We start from the raw sequence: 21,908 nt of genomic DNA, 5'->3' as shown, positions 1-21,908 counted from the left end.
ATTAGGCACCCTAAACTGCCCCATGTAATAAACCAACTCCCTGGACCTTTGTATTCAATAAGCAAAATATAACATTGTTAGCTTCCCTAATTCCTTAGTTTCTACAAAGAACAATTTTGAACTAGGATATCTAAATTCCTCTATAGCTTACAACATTTAAATGATGTTTTTTTTTAATTTTCCCTACCAAATTGATCTTTCCATCTTGAAGTAAAATACAAACGTCTGCAGACAATTGGGCTGAAGTAAAAACACAATGCTGGAGAAACTCAGCAGGTCAAAATGTCTTTTATATAGCAAAGATAAAAATATATAACTGACGTTTTAGGCTGGAGCCCTTCATCAAAGTATGGAAAAATGTCAAATGAAAAGGTAAGGGGAGGACCTTGCTTAACATCTTGCCTTATTATACAGGTACACAATCCTTTATCCGGAACCTTTGGGGGGGACAGTATGTTCCAAAGATCCGATCTTTCTGGATTTCAGAAAGCCCAATTTAAGCACACCCGAATTGTGCTGGCGTATCCACCCCCCCCAACTCGCCGCCGGTCTCTCGCCCGCCCGGCTCGCGCCGCCGGTCAATCACCCACCCGCCTGGCTCGCGCTGCCGGTTTTCCCCCTCGCCCGCCCAAATTGCGCTGCTGTCTCTCTTCCTACTTGCTGGATTTTGGAGCTTTCCAGATTTTAGACGTCCGGATAAAGGATTGTGTACCTATAGTTTAATAACTAGACTTTTACCTACTGACTCAACATATCGTTATCCCTTTGTATACACACATATCCACTTCACAATTTACTTCCTATTCTTTCTTTCTATCACTTGAAAAGTTAAGAGCCTTTATTCAGGCCAAAAATAAAATTGGTTAAACACAGAAGCCATTGTGCTTGGACATCACTTGTCTTGCAATTGGAAAAAAAAATCATGCTTCCATTATTCCTTGTCTACCATTCTCTTTTTGAAATTTTACTTACAGAAGGTGGGAAGAAAAGATTTGTATCTGAAATGTGTTTGTTATTACAGAATAAAATGCCTAAGTTAGATTTACAAAAATCTAGATTAAAATGGGAAAAAGATTTAGGGATAAGTATGAATGTGAATGTGCCATATGTCTAAATTTTAAATTTAAAAAAAATTATAAAATTAAATTTAATTTAAATAATTTGATGGTCCTCATGGAGAGACTGTTCTCTCTTCGGCTCTGATTTTAGAGGCTATCCTGAAAAAACTATGAACTTTCATCGAGGCTACCTTTGCCCATCCCATTTTTGGAGTCTGTACCTTTCTAACAAGCTCCAATTATTACTTCCTTAATACACTGCTCCGATCACATAGTTACTGTTATGAGACCAGAACAAAACTCCTCCATGTCATCTTACCTCCCCAAGATTTGTACCTCAAACTGGGTATATTACAAATGTTTGTTCTCATTTATGATTTGGTCATTAATGATCCAGTAAAACTTGTTCAACACCAGGCCGTAGCTTTCAAAAAAATCAGCATGAAAATTAAATACAAGCTGAGCAGGTTGGGGGAAAATATTTCGTACCCTTTTGTTCATCACAAATCCATTTCAAAAATGTATTAAAAATTGAGAAATTGCTAATTGTCACATTTATAGTAATGGTTACAAAATATATTTGGCACCCAGAGTTTTGTCTACTGGGGTATTTTATGTCTGTTGGTAGATCGCTAACTAACTTCCAAATTAAATTCACAGAAATTATCTTGTGTGGCCAGGAAATGTATAGCCACGACTCCCCTCTCCTCATTGATAGATGATCTTCAGAAATGAACAGCTGCATTCCACTTGAAAAGTGGCAGGGATGGTGCCAGAGGATTGGCAGATTGAACACATTATTCCATTGTATAAAAAGGGTTCAAGGAGTAAACCGAGCAATTACCAGCCTGCAAATTTGATGTCAGTGGTGGGTAAACTAATAGAGATGGTATATACAATTATCTGGATAGACATGGTATGATTAGTAACAGTCAACATGGATTTGCGCGTGGAAGGTCACATTTGACAAATCTTAGTGAATTTTTTTTGAAGAGGTTATCAGGAAAATTGATGAGGGTAAGGCAGTGGATGTGGTCTATATGGACTTCAGTAAGGCCTTTGACAAGGTCCTACATGAAAGGTTAGTTAGGAAGGTTCAATCATTAAGTATGAATATGGAAGTAGTAAAATGGATTTGACAGTGGCTGGATGGGAGATGCCAGACAGTGGTGGTGGATAACGGTTTGTCAGGTTGGAGGCTACTGGCTAGTGGCATGCCTCAAGGATCTGTACAGAGTCTATTGTTGTTTGTTATGCACATTAATGTTCTAGACGATAGGGTGGTAAATTGGATTAGTAAATATGCAGATGAAACTAAGATAGGTGGTGTGGTGGAGAGTGAGGAAGGTTTTCAAATCTTGCAGAGAGATTTGGGCAAGTTAGAAGAGTGGGCTGAAAGTTGACAAATGGAGTTTAATGCTGACAAGTATGAGGTGCTACATTTTGGTAGGACTAATCAAAATAGGATATACATGGTGAATGGTAGGGTGTTAAAGAATGCAATTGAACAGAGAGATCTAGGAATAATGGTACACTGTTCCCTAAAAGTGGAATCTCAGGTGGATAGGGTTGTGAAGAAGGCCTTTGGAATGCTGGCCTTTATAAATCAGAGCATAGAGTATAAGAGTTGGGAGGTAATGTTAAAATTGCACAAGGCATTGGTGAGGCCAAATTTGGAATATTGTGTTCAGTTCTGGTCACCAAATTATCGGAAGATATGAACAAAATAGAGGGAGTACAGAGAAAATTCACCAGAATGATACCTGGGTATAGAGAAAGGTTAACAAGTTAGGTCTTTATCCCTTGGAGCAGAGAAGACTGAGGGGGGATTTGACAGAGGTCTTTAAAATTTTGAGGAGGATAGTTAGAGTAAATGTGGATAGACTTTTTCCATTGAGGATGCGGGAGATTCAAACAAGAAGACATGAGCTGAGCGTTAGGGGGCAAAAGTTTAGGTGCAACACAAGGGGAAGCTTTTTTATTCAAGAGGGTGGTGTCTGTGGAATGAGCTTCCGGTGGAGGCAGGTACAATATCATCTTTTAAGAAAAATGTGGAGAGGTATATGGTTGCAAAAGATATGGAGTGCTATGGGCAGAAGGCAGGTTAGTGAGAGTATGTGTTTCGACACGGTCAAGAAGGGCCATGATGGTCTGTTTCCGTGCTGTAATTGTTATATGGTCTTAGAAAAGGATAAAACACCTTCCTAAAAATTTGGCAGCCTTATCTAGAACACATCGGCACTTCACTGATGCCACCGTATAGTTGTTGACTGTTAAATATACTTAAAATGACAAAAATATATATATTTGGCAATCACATTATACCTCAATTCTTATTCTGCTGAACTGCTGTTCTGTTACTTTGTAGAATGGTAAATTGAGTACCATTAAAAGTGCAAATCTTATTATAGGCTATATTATATAAAATAAAAGAAAGAATACTTCAAAATAAAACTGAACAAAATAATTACTGATCCATTTTACCCAAAGAGAAAAACAAAAAAGGCTAAAAACTACTTCTTACCCCCTGTCGTCAGTCTGTCCATCAACATGGAATAAAATAAGCCTCCCATATTTATCGTGTCCTACAGCATTTCGTGCAGATACCACATTAACAAATCTTTCAAAGGATCCTATTTAAAATAGAACATTTAATGAAAGTGATCAACTTATTATGAACTCAACAATAACAACTTAGGAGCATTAAATGAGGCTAAACAATTCAAGGCCTTTAATGGAGGTAAATCCATTAAAGAAGGATATCAAGCCAAAGGAAGTTCCAAAAGGACCTTTGTTTGAAGTGGTAAATTTTAAGTTATCTTGCTTGGATCAATGGCAGTGTGCTTAAAACGAGAATTTCACAACATTAATTTTAGACAATTGTTAGATGTCCACTCAATGGTAACATTTTAAGAACTGATCTCATGGTGGATTAATAATTTACAATAAACTTTCATTTATGCATCTGGAGTTCTCAAGCACCAGCAACATTTTTAAAGAATATCAAGCAATTTCATAAAATGCTAAAATAGCACATTCTCAATGGAGGAAAAAATTCCTTCAAAATAAAGATGACAGATCAAGAAGCAAGGCTAGTTTCTCAATGCCAAGCTCAAACATTACAGTGCCCAACAACATTGCCTGCAGGGAACCAACACCCACAGGATTTAGGTGGTGCCAGATCAGATTTTCTGGATGCTATTTCTATGAACATTCTTTCATGCACTTTTTGTACAGATGTGCAATAATACACCAAAATTCTTACAGTCAAATGGGTATACAAGGTACATCAACTACAACTGGAAGGTTCAAGAGCCTGATAGCTGTTGGAAAAAGAGTGACTTGTCAGAGAGCAGCTGGATTTAGGCTTCTGTACATTTTGCCTGAAGTTAGCAATGAGAAGAAATTGTAATCAAAGTGATAGGGATCCTTTATAATGTTGGCTGCCTTCTTGAGGCAGTGTCTCATACAGAAGTCTTCAATGGATGAGATGTCAGTGGCCATAATGGACTAAGCTAGTTCTCCAGCTCCTGCAGCCATCTGAGTTTCTGGGCATTAGAGTTTCCAAACCCTGCTGTGATGCAGTCAGTATACTTTTCACAATACAAATGCAGGACTTCAATAGAGAATTTGACAACATGCTTCTGAGAAAGCAGAGGTGTCATTAACCCTAGAGTGCCTTCTTCCCAGTTGCCTCAATGCACCAGAAGTTCTCTGATACATAGACTCTGAGGAACATGAAGGTACTGACTCTCTCCATCAATGAAGCCAGGTGCATTGTCTCTCAGCTTCTCCTTCCCAAAGTCCACAAGAATCTCCTTTGTCTTACAGACTCTGAAAGCAAGACTGTTGTTCTGGCATTATTCAACCAGATACCCAATCTCCATCCCGTATTCTCAGTCTTCATCAGCTGGCATTTAGTCAACAATGATAGTATCATCAGTTAAGTTATACCATGCATTGGAGTTGAACTTGGTTATGCAGTTGTGAATGTGGAGGGAATAGACCAGGTGTTCAAGCAAGCTCCCTTGTTCATTGCCCATGAGGAGGATGGGAATTTTCAAGTGTACCAGTTAATTTCAATGGGAGCAAGAGTAACGGTGCTGGTGAGTTGAAAGTGAGAGCAGGTACTAGGGCTCAGGAAAAGGAAAGGTTAAGTGAAAAAGGAATGTGGAAACGCATGCCTGGTTCAGCATGACAAATATTTCTGTGTGATCAAGATGCCGAACTATCAGAGTTCTGAATAGTCACGTAGCAGATTATCAGAGTTTTACTGTGCCTCATTTAAGTCAGATAATCATCATCGCCTTCCCACTTTCAATATTATTACCATACACCAGCAATATTCATGCATGTACATGAAGGGAATGAAAGAAGGGAGGCAACTGTTAACTAAATATTTAATTAAACCAACCACAAGAGTTGCAGTAATATTTTGGAAGCTGGATATCAAAATAGAACCATATAACATTAAAGCACAGAAACATAACTTTTGGCCCTTGCAGTCTATGTCAAACTATTATTTGGTCTAATTCCACTGACCTCCATGCAGTCTATATCCCTCCATTCCCCTCCGATCCATTTACCCATCCAAATTTTTCTTAAATATTAAAATTGAGCCCACATTCACCACTTCAGCTGTCAGCTTGCTCCACACTTTTACTATTCTGTCTGAAGAATTTCCCCCAATGTTCCCTTTAGAGTTTTCCCCTTCACCCTAAACCACATCCTCCAGTTGGTACCTCACCAAATCCCAGTGAAAAAAAGCCTACTTGTATTTACACCATCTATACCTGTCATAATTTTGTCTACCTCAATCAAATCTCCCCTCATTCTTCTGCACTCCAGGAAAAAGTCATAACCTGTTCAAACTTTCCCTATTTAACAAGATCCTCAAGATCTGGCAACAGCCTAGTAAATTTTCTCTGCACTCTTTCAATCTTATTGATAACTTTTCTGTACCAAAGTTGCACACAATAAACTAAATTTGGCCTCACCAATCTCTTATACAACTTCACCAAAACATCTCAACTTCTATACTCAATACTTTGATTTGTGAAGATGAATAGTGAAGATGAGAGGCTCCAGTAGCTCAGTGGTTAGAGCACTAGTGTTGCAAACCAGGGATTGTGAATTATCTCCTTGCTGGGGCTTCATTTCTGAGGGGCACTGTATAAAGTGGCAATTCTTTTTCTTCTTTATGGTAGACAAAGTTAAAGAATTTCATGTACGTTAAATTCTAAATGTAGTATTACGTGACAATTATGGAACCTTTACCTTTATGCCAAAAGCTCTCTTTATGACCCCATCTGTGATGCCACTTTCAGGGAATTAATTATCTGCATTCCCAGACCCCTCTGTTCTACCACACTCCTCAGTGCCCCTCTGTTCTACCACACTCCTCAGTGCCCTAACATTTACAGTAGTTTGTCCTTCCAAAATGCAATGCATCACACATGTCTACATTAAATTCTATCTGCCATTTTGTAGCTCATTTTTCTTGCTGGTCCAGATCCCTCTGCACGCTTTAAAAGACTTCCTTGCTGTCCATTACACCATCAATCTTTGTGTCATCTGTAAACTTGCTGATCCAATTTATTGCATTATCATCCATACCAAATTTCAACATTCAAATTTATTGTCAGAGTATATACATGACCTCACAAACAACTCTGAGATTCTTTTTCCTGTGGACCAGGCAAAATTTCTTCTCATCAGTAGTGCAAAAACCTGTACTAAGAAAAGATATGTATACAAAAGAGAGAAATGTAAATAAAAAAGAAATTTAAACAAAATATCTGCAATACAGATTTTTTTAAAAATTCAGTAATAAAGAGTAAAGAGTCCTTAAACGAGTCCCTGATTGAGTTTGTTGTTCAGGAGTCTGTTGGTGGAGAGGAAGCAACTGTTCCTAAACCAAGTGGTAGAGTCTTGTGGCACCTAAATCTCTTTCCTGATGGTAACAGTGGGAACAGAGCAGGTCTTGAGAGGTGTGGATCCTTGCTGATTACTGCTTCTCCTTGGCAGTAGCGTCCCATGAAGATCTTCTCGGTGGTGGGGAGAGTTTTGCCCACGATATGCTGGGCTGTGTCCACTACCTTTTGCAGAGCTTTCGGCTTAGAGGTATTGGTGCCCCAAATACCAGGCCATGATGCAGCCGGCCAGCATACTTTCCACAACACATGTATAGAAGTTCACCAAGGTTGCTGTCATACCAAATCTCTGCAAACTCCTGAAAAAGTAGAGTTGCTGACATGGTTTCTTCACAATGAATTCGTGTTGAGTCCAGGAAAGGTCCTCCAAAAAAGGGACTCCCAGGAATTTAAATTTGCTCACCCTCTTCAACTCTGTTCCTCCAATGATCACTGGATTGTCCACCTCTGGTTTTACCCTCCTAAAGTTCATTGGTTTTGGTGACATTGAGTTTGAAGTTGTTGTTAGTGCACCATTCAACCAAGTATTCACTCTTTCCTGTATGCAAACTCATCACAACCCATTACCTTGGTATCATCAGCTAATTTGTAGACACTGTTGTTGTCATACTGAGCCACACAGTCATAAGTCAGTTATGCGTGTAGAGCATTAGAGACGATCAGGGGTGTCAAACTCAAATTATAGAACAGGGGTGTCAAACTCAAATTCATGGAGGGCCAAAATTAAAAACTTGGACTAAATCGAGGGCCGAACTAAATATTTATTGAAATTTTCAACAACATCTGCATGTTTTCTCTTCTTTCAACATGTAATGTTAAACTTTAGGATATAACTTTAGGAGGATAATGTTACAGGTCAGGAGTAGGTAGCTCAAGTTCACCCTTTGCTTGACCTGAGGGAAACCTATTTGGTCCCTGTGGAGATGTAGTCAGCATTCACAGGCTGTGTCCATTTTGGCCTGCATCAGGACTCAGCATTTCCTGCTCACTCCTCAGGCTCTAGGCCTCTATTCACCCTCGACCCACCATCCCTCTACCTGACCAGTCCTTTACCCAACCTCTACTCACCCCTCACTCCACTCGCTCTCTCTACCCACCCCATCCTATACACGCCCCTCTACTCCCTCTCCCCTCAACCTGTTCCTCCCTCTACCTGTCTCTCACCCTTTAATCACCCCTCCCCTACTCGCCCTGCCCCTCCCCTTTTACCTCTTCCCTATCCACCCCTCCTTCTACTCATCCCTCCCTCTAACTGCCCCTCGCACCACCATAACTTCCCCTGCCCATTACTCCTCACCTATACCCTCTGCCCACCCCTGCTTACCCACCCACTCAGGCCTAGCGCGCTGCCGATCAGCTTTTGCGGACAGCCACCATCTCTCTCTTCACGTGCAGGGCCGAACCAGCCGTCCCTGGGGTCCGCGCGGGTGCAAGCGCTGAAGGCCGTGGCGACTGGGAGAAGTGCGCTCGCGCTGTGGAAGGGCCGTCCGGTGCCAGTCGCGTGGGGCTCGCGCTGCCCGGGGGCCGTGCGCAGCCTGCCATGCCCGTCGCGCCGACAGGAAATCACAGGCGCTCGCCCATCCGCCGCACCACTCGACAGGTGGGAGAAGTGACTGGTTGTGCGGGAGCCTTCCAACTGGCTTGCCGGCTGATGACATCGACAGACTTCTTGTGTTGCAATTTCTCGTGTTACAATGGGGAAGGATGTGCAATGAAGGGGGAGGATGGTGGGGGTGACATTACCAAAAAACAGCATCGGCTCTCGCTGCAGGGCGGGCCACCTCTAATACATTTTTGAAATGATCTTGCGGGCCAAATATAATTATATCGCGGGCCAAATTTGGCCCGCTGGCCAGAGTTTGACATGTGTGGTGTAGAGCATTAGAGTCGATCATTGATATAGAAGATAAACAAAGACAAACCCCACCACCAATCTCTGAGGCATCCCACCAGTCCAAAGCCAATGTCAAATCCAGTTTACTACCTAACCATGAATACTGAGCAACTGAACCTCCCTGATTAATCTCCCATGTGGGACCTTATCAAAGGCCTAACTGAAGTCCATGCTGGCAACATCCACAACCTTTCCTTCATCAACTTTCCTGATAATCTCCTTGAAAAACTCTGCAAGATTGGTTAAACTACCACACAAAGTCACGTTGACTATCCCTAATCAGCCCCTGACTATCCAAATACTTCTACATTTAATCTCTTAGAACACCCTCCAATAACTTATCTACTACTGATGTCAGGCTCACCAGCCTATAATTTCCTAGGTTATTTCTGGAGCCCTTTGTAAATAACGGAACAACTTGAGCTACATTCCTATCCTCCAGCACCTCACCTGTGACTAAGGACTTTTAAATATATCTATCAGAGCCTCTGCAATTTCTAGACCTGCTCTGTTCCCTCTCAGTCCAAGGGAATACCTTATCAGGCCTGGGGATTTATCTATCCTCATTTAGTTTAAGACAGCAAGTACCTCCTCCTCTAATCTACCAAACAGTTCATTGAATTAGTGTTTCTGTAAATGAACTCATCCACATTCTCCAATGAAAGCACAATGTGGAATACTTTATGTCCATAAGGTGCAAAGGTGAAAATCATTGTTCCCAGCCTTGCAGAATGGACGACTAAAGAACAAAATTAGTAACATGAAAGGAAGGCCATCACTTCAAGCTTGTTATCTGATATAATAATAAATCACCAAAATCATTGCTGATTCAAAATCTCAAATCTCCCTATACAAATGTAAGGACACAATCATAAGTACTGCAGTAATTCCAAAAGCTCACCCACCAACCCTCTGTATAATTAGACAATTAAAAAATCAAGCCTTTCCAGTAACGCCACATCCAACACTCTGATAAATTAAAAATATTTCACATTAATTTGATTCAACATTTCATCCAAATGACAAACTTGGATTCTGTTCATTGTTCTATTTTCTTTAATTCTACACTGTTTAATTTTCAGTCAAATTTTTTAGCCTTGATGTCTTTCTCTTTAATACAATCCTGTTCACAATTTCTCAACTGGTGTTTAACTTTAAGGCACTGAACTGCCTTTTATCATCATCCTGAAAAGATATTCTATAAAAATTATCCAGTACTTATGAAAATTTTTGATTTTTCATAATGTTATCTACAAGTTGACACTACAGTTGTTGGTAGAATCACAAACGGAAATGAGGAAGCATACAGGAGGGAGATAGAGTAGCTCTGAGTGGTGTCACAACAACCTTGCAGTCAAGGTTAGCAAAACCAAGGAGACAATTATGAACTTCAGAAGGGAGTCAGGAGAACACGACCCAATCCTCACTGAGGGCTCAGTTGTGGAGTGGGTCAAGAACTTCAAATTCCTGAGGTGTTAACATCTCTGAGGATCTGTCCTGGAGCCTCCATGTTGATACAATCATGAAGAAGGTCCACCAGTGGCTACACTTTGTGAGGTACTTGAGGAGATTTGGTATGTCACTGAAGATTCTCAACAACCTCTGGAGAGCATACTGGCTGGTTGCATCACTCCCTGGTACGGAGGCGCCAAGTCTCAGGAGAAGGAAAAACTCCAGAGGATTGTTAACACGGCCTGCAACATCACAGGCACCAGACTCCACTCCACTCTGTCAAGGACATCTACACGAGGTGGTGTCTTTAAAAAAAAAAGCAGCCTCTATCCTCAAAGACCCCCACCACCCAGGCCAGACTCTCTTCACTCTGCCACCATCAGGAAAAAGATACAGGAGCCTAAAGACAAGCACTCGGCGGCACAAGGTCAGCTTCTTTCCTGCTGCCATCAGATTCCTGAATAATCATTGCATTGTTTATATCAGTTTATTTGCATTCTAGCCTCATTTCATAAATCATTACCAAACAGCCTGGGATTGGAAGTGATAAGCTGGTAAGAGTGATGATGCCCCAATTTGGACGTGCATTGAAAAAGACATTACTTTGAGATTCAATGAGCCTTTTTGTTTTCCCCATTCATGGTGCTTCTGTACAATAATTAGTAGCCTGAGAACAAGCAGCAGGAGTTTTGAGTGGAAAATTAATAAAGGAAAATACAAGGACAAAACTAAAAAAATTAAAGATACATAATGGAACTTTTTTGTACCAAGCATTAAACAACAAATTAATCATTCAAATATACTGCTGCTGGACACCAGTGTTAACAATATCTACTGGAGAAATTTCACAATATCAATTTTAAAAACAACATTGAGAAGTTTGTAAAACTAAAATTTATTCATCTCATTTGTCACAAAAATTACAACTTGGAGGTGTTTGTAATATTTGCTTCAAAGGGCTTAAAGTAACATTCCATATATTTATTCACTCTTTTGACCATAAAGATCTTGAGTTCGGGTTCCTGATACAATTTTTGAGAATGCCTAACCTGTTGTCACAACAATATCCATATTGTTTATTTGTTTTGGAGTGAGGCTAAATATAAACAGAGATGATACTCTACATACTGTTCAATTATATTTTCATTATTTTACACCTAATCCATCCTCTGCATGGGCAGCTGCTGTTCGCCTGCCATTCCAGCCCCATGTCCCTTCCCTCTGCATCCATCCCAGCCCCACGTCCCTCCTCCTCCGCACCCGTCCCAGCCCCATGTCCTCCGCACCCGTCTCCCCGTCCCCGCACCCGTCTCCCCGTCCTCCGCACCCGTCTCCCCGTCCTCCGCACCCGTCTCCCCGTCCTCCGCACCCGTCTCCCCGTCCCCCGCACCCGTCTCCCCGTCCCCCGCACCCGTCTCCCCGTCCCCCGCACCCGTCTCCCCGTCCTCCGCACCCGTCTCCCCGTCCTCCGCACCCGTCTCCCCGTCCTCCGCACCCGTCTCCCCGTCCTCCGCACCCGTCTCCCCGTCCTCCGCACCCGTCTCCCCGTCCTCCGCACCCGTCTCCCCGTCCTCCGCACCCGTCCTAGCCCGACGACCCCCATCCTCCACACCCATCCCAGCTCCATGTCCCCCGCCCCACTTCATCCATCCCAACCCCACATCCCTCCTCCCATACACCCATTCCAGCCTTCATTCTTGATTCATCCTGAGATGAGAATAAATCGCTACTGTAGAAATTTTGAATTTGGAGACAATGTACTGCTGTAAAAATTGTTTTCACAAATTTCTGAATGAAGTAGCAATGCTAATATTCATTACTGATTTTGGTTTTGAATCATTTCATAGCAGCAGCAATATAGGATGTGTCACAATCAAAATTAATATCAAAAAGATGAAGTGTTTGCTTTCTCCACTTACTGGATCTCTGTCTCATTTCAGGAGACAACCTATGATTTACTCTAAACCTACCGACTCCTGCAGTTACTTCAATTACCACATCTCCTCTAATCTCATGTCCTATAGAATGTTATCACTTTCTTCTAAGTTTCCGATCTTTGCCACATCTGCTCTCAAGATGGGATCTTCCATTCCAGGACATCTGAAAAGTCCTTTTTCAGCTACACAGCTTCCTCTCCATTGTGGTCAATAGAGCTATCTCCTGCATTTCATTAATCTCTCAGGAGTTCCATACTCATTCTACCTTCCTCCAAAGAGAACAAGGCTAGGGTTCCTCTGTCCTCACCTTGCACCCCACCAATCTCCACATTCAGCATGTCCTCTGTTATTTATACCAGCTGCAACAAGACAGCACAGCCTTCTACCTTCTGCAGGGATCAGTCCTTTCCATTGCTCCCTGGTCCATTTATTTTCCCACCCCCCCCCCCCCCCCCCGCCCACACCTTTGTGATCTCTGATACTCTCCTCTGTAATTGTAGGAAGTGCAACACTTCTTACACCTCTCACCACATGTGGCATAAATATACACGCACCTACTCTAATCTTATCAAATGCATGTGGTTCTCTCAATATAGCCACTTCTTCATCAATGATACAAAATGCAGATTTGAATATCTTTTTACTAAGCATCTTTGTGTTGTCCTCAACCTCCATCCTAGCCTCCCAGCTACAAGCCATTTCAACTCCCTCTCCCATTCTTTCGCTGGCCTGCCTTTCCTGGGCCTTTTCCACTGCCAGAGTGAGGGCCAAAATAAACTAGAGGTACAATACCTCATTCTGCACAGGCAGCCCAATTGTATGGACAGAGAATGTTCTAATTTCAAAAAATGTTTCCTCTTTCTTCTTCTGTATCCCTTTAGTTCTTCCCCTCTCTCCCCCTTTTTTGACTCCTTTCCCACCCACCCACATCCTTTCTCCTACCCTCCCCCCATGGTTTAATTTTCCCCCTACTAGATATTTCTACCCCTCCCCCCTCCATTTCTCTTCTATCTGGTCTCTATACCACCATCCTCTTCTTCACTACTAATCAGGTTCCTAGCAGTGGTAGCTTTTGTCTTGTAATCACACATTTCATTCTGTTTGACTCATCTTCTTCCACCTGACCCATTTCTTTTGTCCCCTCTCTCCCTTTGTACTACCTCTGTCCATCATCTTCCAACTTTCCCACTTTGTCCTCTTTACATTGATGTCTCTACTACAAATTCCCAGTCATGATAAAGTGTTTCAGCTCAAAATGTCGACCATTCGTTTTTTCACACTGATGTTGCTTGACCTGGTGAATTCCTGCAGAAGATTGTGTTTATCATTAAGTTTCTAAAATAATTAACTAATATTACTCAAAAAAGCCTTTTCCATTTTCTCATAAATAAGTGTGTATTGGATTAATGTTTATCATAATTTAAAAAATACAGGTGCACAGATAGTAATGGGTGGCCAACCTTTTAATTTAGACATATACCGCTGTAATAGGCCATTTCGGCTACGAGTCCAAGCTGCCCAATTAGTCTACATCCCTGGTACTATTCGTGGGCTGAAATGGCCTGTTACCCCACTGTATGTCTAAATTAAAAATTAAAAGGCTGGCCACCCTTGGTTTAGAGGAGTATGTGCGGAACAGGAAAATAGAAAGAGCTCACAGAGATATCTTGGTTTGCACTGACAAATTGGGGCCGTTGCTATGCTGCATAATTTGATGAATCCCTACTTTGATTTCAAAATCTTTAAGGATATTAGACTTATTTCTTTACTCATTGAATCATGAGTTTTAACTTTTTTACTGTACCTGTTTCCTGAGTCTTGGAGCACTCAGCTGATTGGCTTTCATTAATATAAATTGTGCCATTTCGTAGAAGCCATACTACCCCACTCACAAGTTGAACAAATGGATTCTCTTTATCCAGTACCTCCTCTTCTGATAGATATCTGCAAAGATTTGAGAAACATGATTAATAATTCTTATTATGTACTTTGGTTTCTTTTTATATCTACATTAAACATATTAATTATGGAAAGCTCAGGTCAAAACACTGATGAGATTAACAACACTTATTGTAATCACAATGCAAATTAGGCTGCCCATGGATAGTAAAAGTTGAGATATGGAAACTGCTGATCTTCTCTGTCAACGATCTTGAGACTTTGGTATTGTGGAGCTGCGAAAAAAACGATTGCCAACAGTTCTCAAGCATAAAACTGCCACTTTGAGAATATAGCACAGCAAAATACAGGCCCACAATGTTATGCTAACCCATGTATTGTGATTATTTCTCTTTATAATCGCTTGGGTAGCATGCAGAGGACTTTGTTTGACTCATTGAGTTTTTCACTGTTTATTTGGACTATAAAAAAAATTAAACTATACTTAAAATAGTTAATAAAATGGACAATAAAATACTAATAGATTAATACTTTCAAAAGAAATTTTCTGGACTGTATATTTCACTCTGGTTCTATGCAGTACATAAGCAAATTCAAACTAACTTGTTTATATTAAGCACACAGAAAAAGACCTTGGCCAAAAATTTGTTACTATGAAGACATACTCATGGAATTCAAAAACATTTCGAGCTGCTTGCAACTTACAATTCATATTAACAATACTAAAAATATTAAAAACAATATTAAAAATAATAATAATTTTTAAAAAATCACACATAGGTAAATATTCAAAAGAAAGTGAATGTTAATCAGAAAAGCTTTCTGCTTCTTGTAAAAGACTGATTTTGGTAATCGATCTATTCATAAAGCCATTTTTAGTCTTAATCCTCTTTGATCCAGTCCTATCCAGTACTTGAACACGATACTTAATTTCCAAGGTATTTACTTTCTTGAGGGGACAAGATGGGTCTTCTTTCTCTTTTTTTTCTGCAATTGGTTATAGAAAAGGTAGGAATCAAACAACATTGTTTTCTCAAACCCATGAACAGCTACTCTGGCTCCTATTGTCTTTTCATGCAATTCTGGATCCAATTTTGCAACTTCCAATTCAGTCTCATTTTCTAACAATTTATCTTTTTTTTTAAATTAGATTCTTTCTCTGCATTTAATTCTTTCAATAGGAAAATAATTTCCCCATTACCTTCTGAGAAGTTAGTAACTTGACTTAGAGTAAAAAAGGTTATTTGATGCATTGGTTCCTCTGCTTTCAGCTCTTCTGTCATATACTTCTTTCATTGCTGAAATGTAATATTCCTTTTTTTCTGCATTGTTATTAACTGGGCCTTCAAGATACCTTGTTGATTATTTTCCATAGTTGTGTTATTAAATGATGTCTGGTTCCCATTAAAAAAATGAATCTCTTCCATTGTATCCATCTTCAATAACTGCATTCATTTCTTTAGTAGTTATTCTTTTCTTCTGCTTGATTTAAAAAATTCCATTTACTATCAATTCTCCATTCTTGTCAACTAGTCTGTGATATTTTCTCTTGGTTACTTTCAAAACTGGAGAATCATCAGATCCCGTTTTGTTTCCAAGTACAAGGTTCAAAGACTTTTGATCACTGTTTTCTGGAATATCCAATATTTCTAAGTCCCTTTTCAACATTTTGTACTCTGAAGGCAGTTGCACCATATTGTCAATAAAATGCTCCTGAATACCATCAGCGCAATTTACTGTGTTTTCTTTCGTTTTAAAACATTCTGCAAGATTTCTTCATTGACCTTGTTGCATCAAGGCTACAAAAGCTACTTTCGGATTTAATCTGAGACATTTGTTTCATTCTTGACCCGGATTTAGCTTCGCAGGAATAATCACCAGCAGTATGTGCAGAATCTTCGAATACTTCATCTTCATCCATTTTTGAAGAAAACAATTTCTTCTTTACTGGTTTACATGTTCTTGGTTTATTTTCATCAGTAAGATTTTCTAAGAACTGTCTGCATTCTTTTGATTGTTATCAAGCCATTCAAGAAAGTCTGTCTTGAATGGTTGTTTCAATGGTTCATTAAGTTTCACAGCATGTCATATTGATACTTGTTGACTGCTTCTGAGCAATATGCAGTGATTGCCCATCCAAGCATAGTTTTAATAGCAAAGGTCCATCTCTCACACTTTGTACTATATTACTTTTAATGGTTCCAGAGCTTTTGGTATATTTAAATCAATTAGCATCTCTACCTCAGAGAGGTATATAAACTACTGATCCACATCACTTGATTGTGGAATGTTTCCTTTGTGCACTGGCATAGTCTTCTGTGTGTATTCCAGCAACCTCTAACCCTGACACCATGTTAGTTTCAATGATCTTTTATTGTCCCATGGTTTTCAATAGAATCCTTGACTTTTTTTCCTTTAAGATTAAACCTTTTCATAAGCTCCACAGTGCAAAATGATGCAGTGCTTCCTGATTCAAGAAATGCATGCGTATGTATCGTTGCATTCTCATTCTTGGCCGTAACTTGTACAGGCACTATTGAGAGTTTGCAGTTATCTGCACTGGCCTCAGTAAGACCACTTGTCAATACTGAAGCTTCAGTACTGTTTTCATCTGCTTCTTTCCTTGACATTTTTTTCCTTTTCCTTGAAGATTTGTAGTACCTTAGGATGCCTTTGACTATATTTGTTGCAGCTGAGTTGCTGTTTACAATATTTGATGTAATTAACAGTCAAAACATACTCCATTTTTCTTCAAGGAAGCGATTTTCTCATTATGCATCTTCTTTTCCATCTGTGCACATTTTTCCAAATCATACTTATCATGACAGAATAAATATTTCTTCTCAAGTGGCAAACTTTAATTTTCTTTAATTTCTTTATCTGCCACTGTCAGAGAGGTGACAAATGCACCTTTCTTCAATCTTGTTTGAGGATATGATTTGGACTTTTCAACTTCTTTACTCACTGTTTGAGTACCTTTAATTCCATACATTGAATCTGTGACAACATCCACTTGTCCTTCAATGAACTCCACCAAATCCTTAAAAGTAGCTGTCACAAATTTTCTTCTTTGGTATTCAACAACTTAATTTCTCCATAATTCTTTCATCCAGTTGAGTAATTTATTTACAATGTTTACCATATTCTGAGGTATGTCAAGCTCTTGAAGATGGCCAATCTCTGTCATGACGTTGCAATATCTCTTAGGAAGAGGGCGAAAGCTTGTAAACCATTTGTGTCTTCTGGCCTTATTAAAAACCATGAGTCTTCTATAAATAAGCTCTTGAAATTCTATACTTGTCTCCAAAATGCTTCTCAAGTAACCATTTAGCCTGTTTGAATCTTGCATCAGGATTCATATATTGGCAACTCTTTCCGAGTTCTTGTGGTCTAATCCTCCTGGCTTTGACACCTCATTTCAATACTGCATTCAAATCTTTTCATAAATGAGTAGAATTCAAGGAGGTCACCATCAAAAATGGAATTTCTCTTGGGCAGAGAAGAGAGAGTTTGTAACTGTATTAAAGATGCAGCTATCTCATCTTGTCTTGTCTTGCCTAGACGTACATTACTTCGTTCACCTATATTTCTAATACTTGCCGGGAGCACCTGATATGACCCTGTAAAAGAAGGTATTTGGCTCTTATCTTTGATCAATGTGCCTATCATTGGAGTTTGAACTCTGGCTCCTTGCATCAACCCAGTTAATTCAGGATCTTGCACATCTCGCAACTGCAGCACTGGCTCAGCCCCGTGCCTGGCACAGGACCAAGCATGTAATGTGGTTCTATCCTTGGCTCAGCCCTTTGTTTAGACCTGTCTATTTCAGGACCAAGCCCGGATGGATATTGTAGCACTGCCTCAACTTTGGTATTCAATATTTTCTTTTTCTGAAGTCCTTCATCAAAACTTGATGCTTTTGGGACTTTACTCTGAGCACCACATACCACTGAGCCTTCTAGTGCCTGTGATCTGGCTTCATTAACAGCAATTTTTTTTGTCCAGCTCCCGTGCTTCTTTTGCTTTTTTAGTTGCATTTCCTCCATTCTTAGCTGCTGCTCTAGTCTCTGTCACTGCCCAATTGCAGCTCCTCCTCATCTTCTAAGTTTAATTTTAATTGAAGCATTTATTTTTCCCCTTTAAGAACTGATGCATCTGCTTGAATTGTTAAATGCATAGATTCATTCCTTGAAACTCCAGAGCCTGCTCTAGAGCCAACTCTCCCCACCTTCCTGCTGGAAGTATTTGACTCACTATCGCTAGATTCTATTAGGTCCTATATGTCAGGTATTGTTTTAATCTCTGACCATGTCTCCATTTTGGATTGTTCCACACCACCATCTTGTGGTATAGGTTCAGCCACTACTGAAAGGTCAGTCTCAATTCTGTTAATGGTTTTTTCAATAATTTTGTGGGATCTGTATCCCTCACAATTGTAATCTTATTCTTATCTATATCCTCCCTCAGTCTTACTTGAAGAGTCGCTTTGTTTCCCTTTGTATCTAATTGCTGCCTTTGCGATATACCTTTATGTTCCGTTTTCTTCATCTTCTCGACATATAGCTCCTTAGCAGCTACAGCTGCTGTTTCCTCCACTCTGTTGTTCATCACACAGACATCAAACATGCACAACAATCTCTCCAAAACAGTCGTCATTGGACAAGTGGCTATTGCACCAAACTGTGTTCTAATTTGTAATAAATACACAGAAGGAACTTCCAATGGCTTACTGCTTCTTCATGGTCTTGGTTGTTGATGTTGGTGCCTTCTTATTGATCTGCTCCAAACAGAGCCCAATCGATCCAGTTTTCTCTTCCAAATCCAATTTCCAACTTCTAAGTCTTCTATTAACTAATGAGTTCGTAGTCCATCTTCTTTGACTAAATAGTCTTGCTTGAAGATCTGTCTCCTATTGACTAATGAGTCAATAGTCTATTTTATTGACTAACAAGTCAATAGTCCAAATTTCTTTGACTGAAATAGTCTTCTATTGACCAATGTGTCAATAATCCAAAATTTCTTTAACTAAATTGTTGCAACTATTTCCATTTATATTCGCTTGGGCAGCATGTTGACATTATTGTTTGACTCGTTAAAATGAATAATTGTTCTAAAGCAACATTAAGTTTTGCATTGTTTAATTGAATTATTAAAACAATTGAACTATACTTAAATCAGTTAAAATGGACAATAAATACTAATAGATTAATACTTTCAAAAGAAATTTTCTGGATTGTCTATATTTTACTCAGGTTCTATGCATATAAAAGCAAATTCAAACGAGCTTGTTTTTATTAAACACGCCGAAAAATACCTTGGCCAAAAACTGTTACTATGGAGACATACTCATGGAATTCAAAAAATATTTCTAGCTGCTTGCAACTTACAATTCATTTTAACCTTTACACCATGCATCAATTTAAATCTTCCCTTCTCTCAGTCCATACCCCCTATATTTCTTACATCCATGTGCCTATCTATGTCTTTTATATGTCCCCATTGTATCAGCCTTTACCACTCACCCTCTTGCCTTGCAATGCAGGCACCTATCCTTCTATGTAAAAACATACCTTTGACATCTCCCCTAAACATTCCTCCACTCACCTTAAACAGATGTCCTTCAAATTGGCCATTGCTGCCCTGGGAAAAAGTTGGTGGCTGTACATTCTAAATATGCCCCATATAATCATATGCACCTCTATTCTCTCATCCTTCATCGCTTCAAAGAGAAAAGCCAGAGTTCGCTCAACGCATCCTTATAAGACCCATTTCCAATCCAGGCAGCAAAAACACTCTTTGAATACTTCCACATCCTTCCGATAATGAGGCGACAAGAAGTGAACACAATACTCCAAGTGTGATCTAACCAGAGTTTTCAGGAGCTGCAACAAAACGTCGGATGTGATAAAGGTTTGTCTGAGTGCTACAAAGGGGCAGGGAGTAGAGAAACAGTCTTGTGATGAAATAGGTTGGGCCTTGGCTGAGGTTATGTAAATCGGATGGCAAAGTCTTAAATTAAGCCCTGCAAAGGGGGGCGGGGGAGGGAATCATCCAGATAGCAATTCCAACCCGAGGATAATCGAGGATCCATTATTTTTTTTTAAATATTAAGGAAATAGAGACATGGGCTAGGGCAGGAAAATGCTGACATGAAGGGGCCAAATAACTGACTCCTCGTTCTATTTCTTATTTCAGTAAGTCAAGAAATGTGCTCTCATGTTTCCATTGTCAATATTGATATACAATCAGTTTCTCTTTTGAATTTGAAAGATTACCAATACTATGGAAAATGCAGAGTCAATTAAGAAAATTAAATTCAAACAAACATATTTTTCATAAAGACAATAGTGAGGAAAAAATGCAAGTTTACTGGAGTTAAAAAAATGTTATCTCATTAATTCTGAGGGCTGTTTCCTCAGGCTGGAGATTCCACAACTTGCAGGCTGAGTATCAGGATAACAAGTTGATATTTCGGATGCAAATTAATGGAAATTTCACAACTTTTGAATATTTGAAATTCTATTCAGGGAGACAATGGATGCTCAATCATTGAACATATTCAATGCTGGGATCAATTTATCTCGGGATAAGAGGATCAGACAGCAAAAAGTGGGCTTGAAGCTCAGACTCAACCATGATCTAAATGAATGGAAGGGAAGGCTTTAACGTGCTTCTGCCTCTACAACTATGCTCCAACTTATTTTCAAATATATATATCATTGGCTTAAATGGCCACGACTGGGAAGAATGAAATTCATCATCAAATTACTGTCAGCAGCACCACAGACTTAATGTGAGCAGGGGAAAATTTTCATAGTACACAGGATTCTATCTCAAGATGGACTGACACCTAATACCAAAGAGTTATTAAAAATTCAGGTGTTTACAGAAAATTAAAAGGTAACAAGTAATTAGGTAGTTAGTATGTCTATTTAAGTAAGGGGGAAATGAATTTAATTCTGTAAAAATCGAACTTATAATCAACTTAATAAATTTAACGAATACTTACACATCAAATTTACTTAGTTCCTTACCCAAATACTAAAGTGCCATCCTTCTTGATCCCAAATTGTGCATTTTGAATTCCCTTTCCATCTCGTACCAATTTTCCATCACTCACAATGTTGCCCAAACAATGTCCTGTGTTTGTGTTAAAAAATCCACCATTTTGGGCCATCAAACACTTCCTAGATTTTGCAGTTTCTTGTACTGTTGCTCTGTATGAGTGACTGCATCCTCCTGGCTTTAGTGGTTCCAAAACTGAGACTGTTCTCAGCGGATTATTTACAAAGGTGAAATGGCCTGTCACAGTTTTATGGTTTCCGTCATCGGTGGAAAACTTTGAAACAAATACAGTGGTTTTGGCAACTGGAAGTTCAGTAGATTTATCTGCAGGCCAGGTTTCATGTGTAACATTCCCAAACATTAGAGACTGACGATCTCTGATATATCTATGAGTATGCCACGAACCATGCTCCAAAGGATAATATGGAAGCAGATCATTTAAGTAAGACCTGTGAAGGAAATAAAATTTTGTTACAGACAAAAAAAACTAAAACTATCTATAATCCAAACATAAAAAGCCAAAAATAAAATTATCTAGTTTTAATGTCAAAACAAATTACACATTCCTCAAATTAAACACCATATCTCCCCAGGATGGTTGCAAGATTAAAAACAAACCCATCTCCCAACCCACTCATAGGAGGAAAGGGAGAGAAATGGACAACATTAG

General features: G+C 39.5%; 1 protein-coding gene across 5 annotated transcripts in view; it reads right to left on the bottom strand.

Moving 5' to 3' along the window:
* nagpa (N-acetylglucosamine-1-phosphodiester alpha-N-acetylglucosaminidase) overlaps nt 1-21,908 on the bottom strand; it is a 75,234-nt gene that overhangs the window by 38,225 nt on the left and 15,101 nt on the right. For all 5 annotated transcript variants that reach the window (XR_011352403.1, XR_011352402.1, XM_069921826.1 and 2 more), the window contains 3 exons: nt 21,208-21,687; nt 14,079-14,218; nt 3,583-3,691 (listed from right to left, as the gene is read on the bottom strand). Coding sequence is in view for 3 of the 5 variants with exons in the window: in XM_069921826.1 (XP_069777927.1) it covers nt 3,583-3,691; nt 14,079-14,218; nt 21,208-21,687 (729 nt within the window). In the remaining 2 variants the exon portion in view is untranslated. The remainder of the gene's footprint in view (nt 1-3,582; nt 3,692-14,078; nt 14,219-21,207; nt 21,688-21,908) is intronic.

Source organism: Narcine bancroftii, chromosome 2 (assembly GCF_036971445.1).
Source record: "Narcine bancroftii isolate sNarBan1 chromosome 2, sNarBan1.hap1, whole genome shotgun sequence".
NCBI classification, from domain to species: domain Eukaryota; kingdom Metazoa; phylum Chordata; class Chondrichthyes; order Torpediniformes; family Narcinidae; genus Narcine; species Narcine bancroftii.
This window is presented reverse-complemented; position numbering and strand designations above follow the sequence as displayed.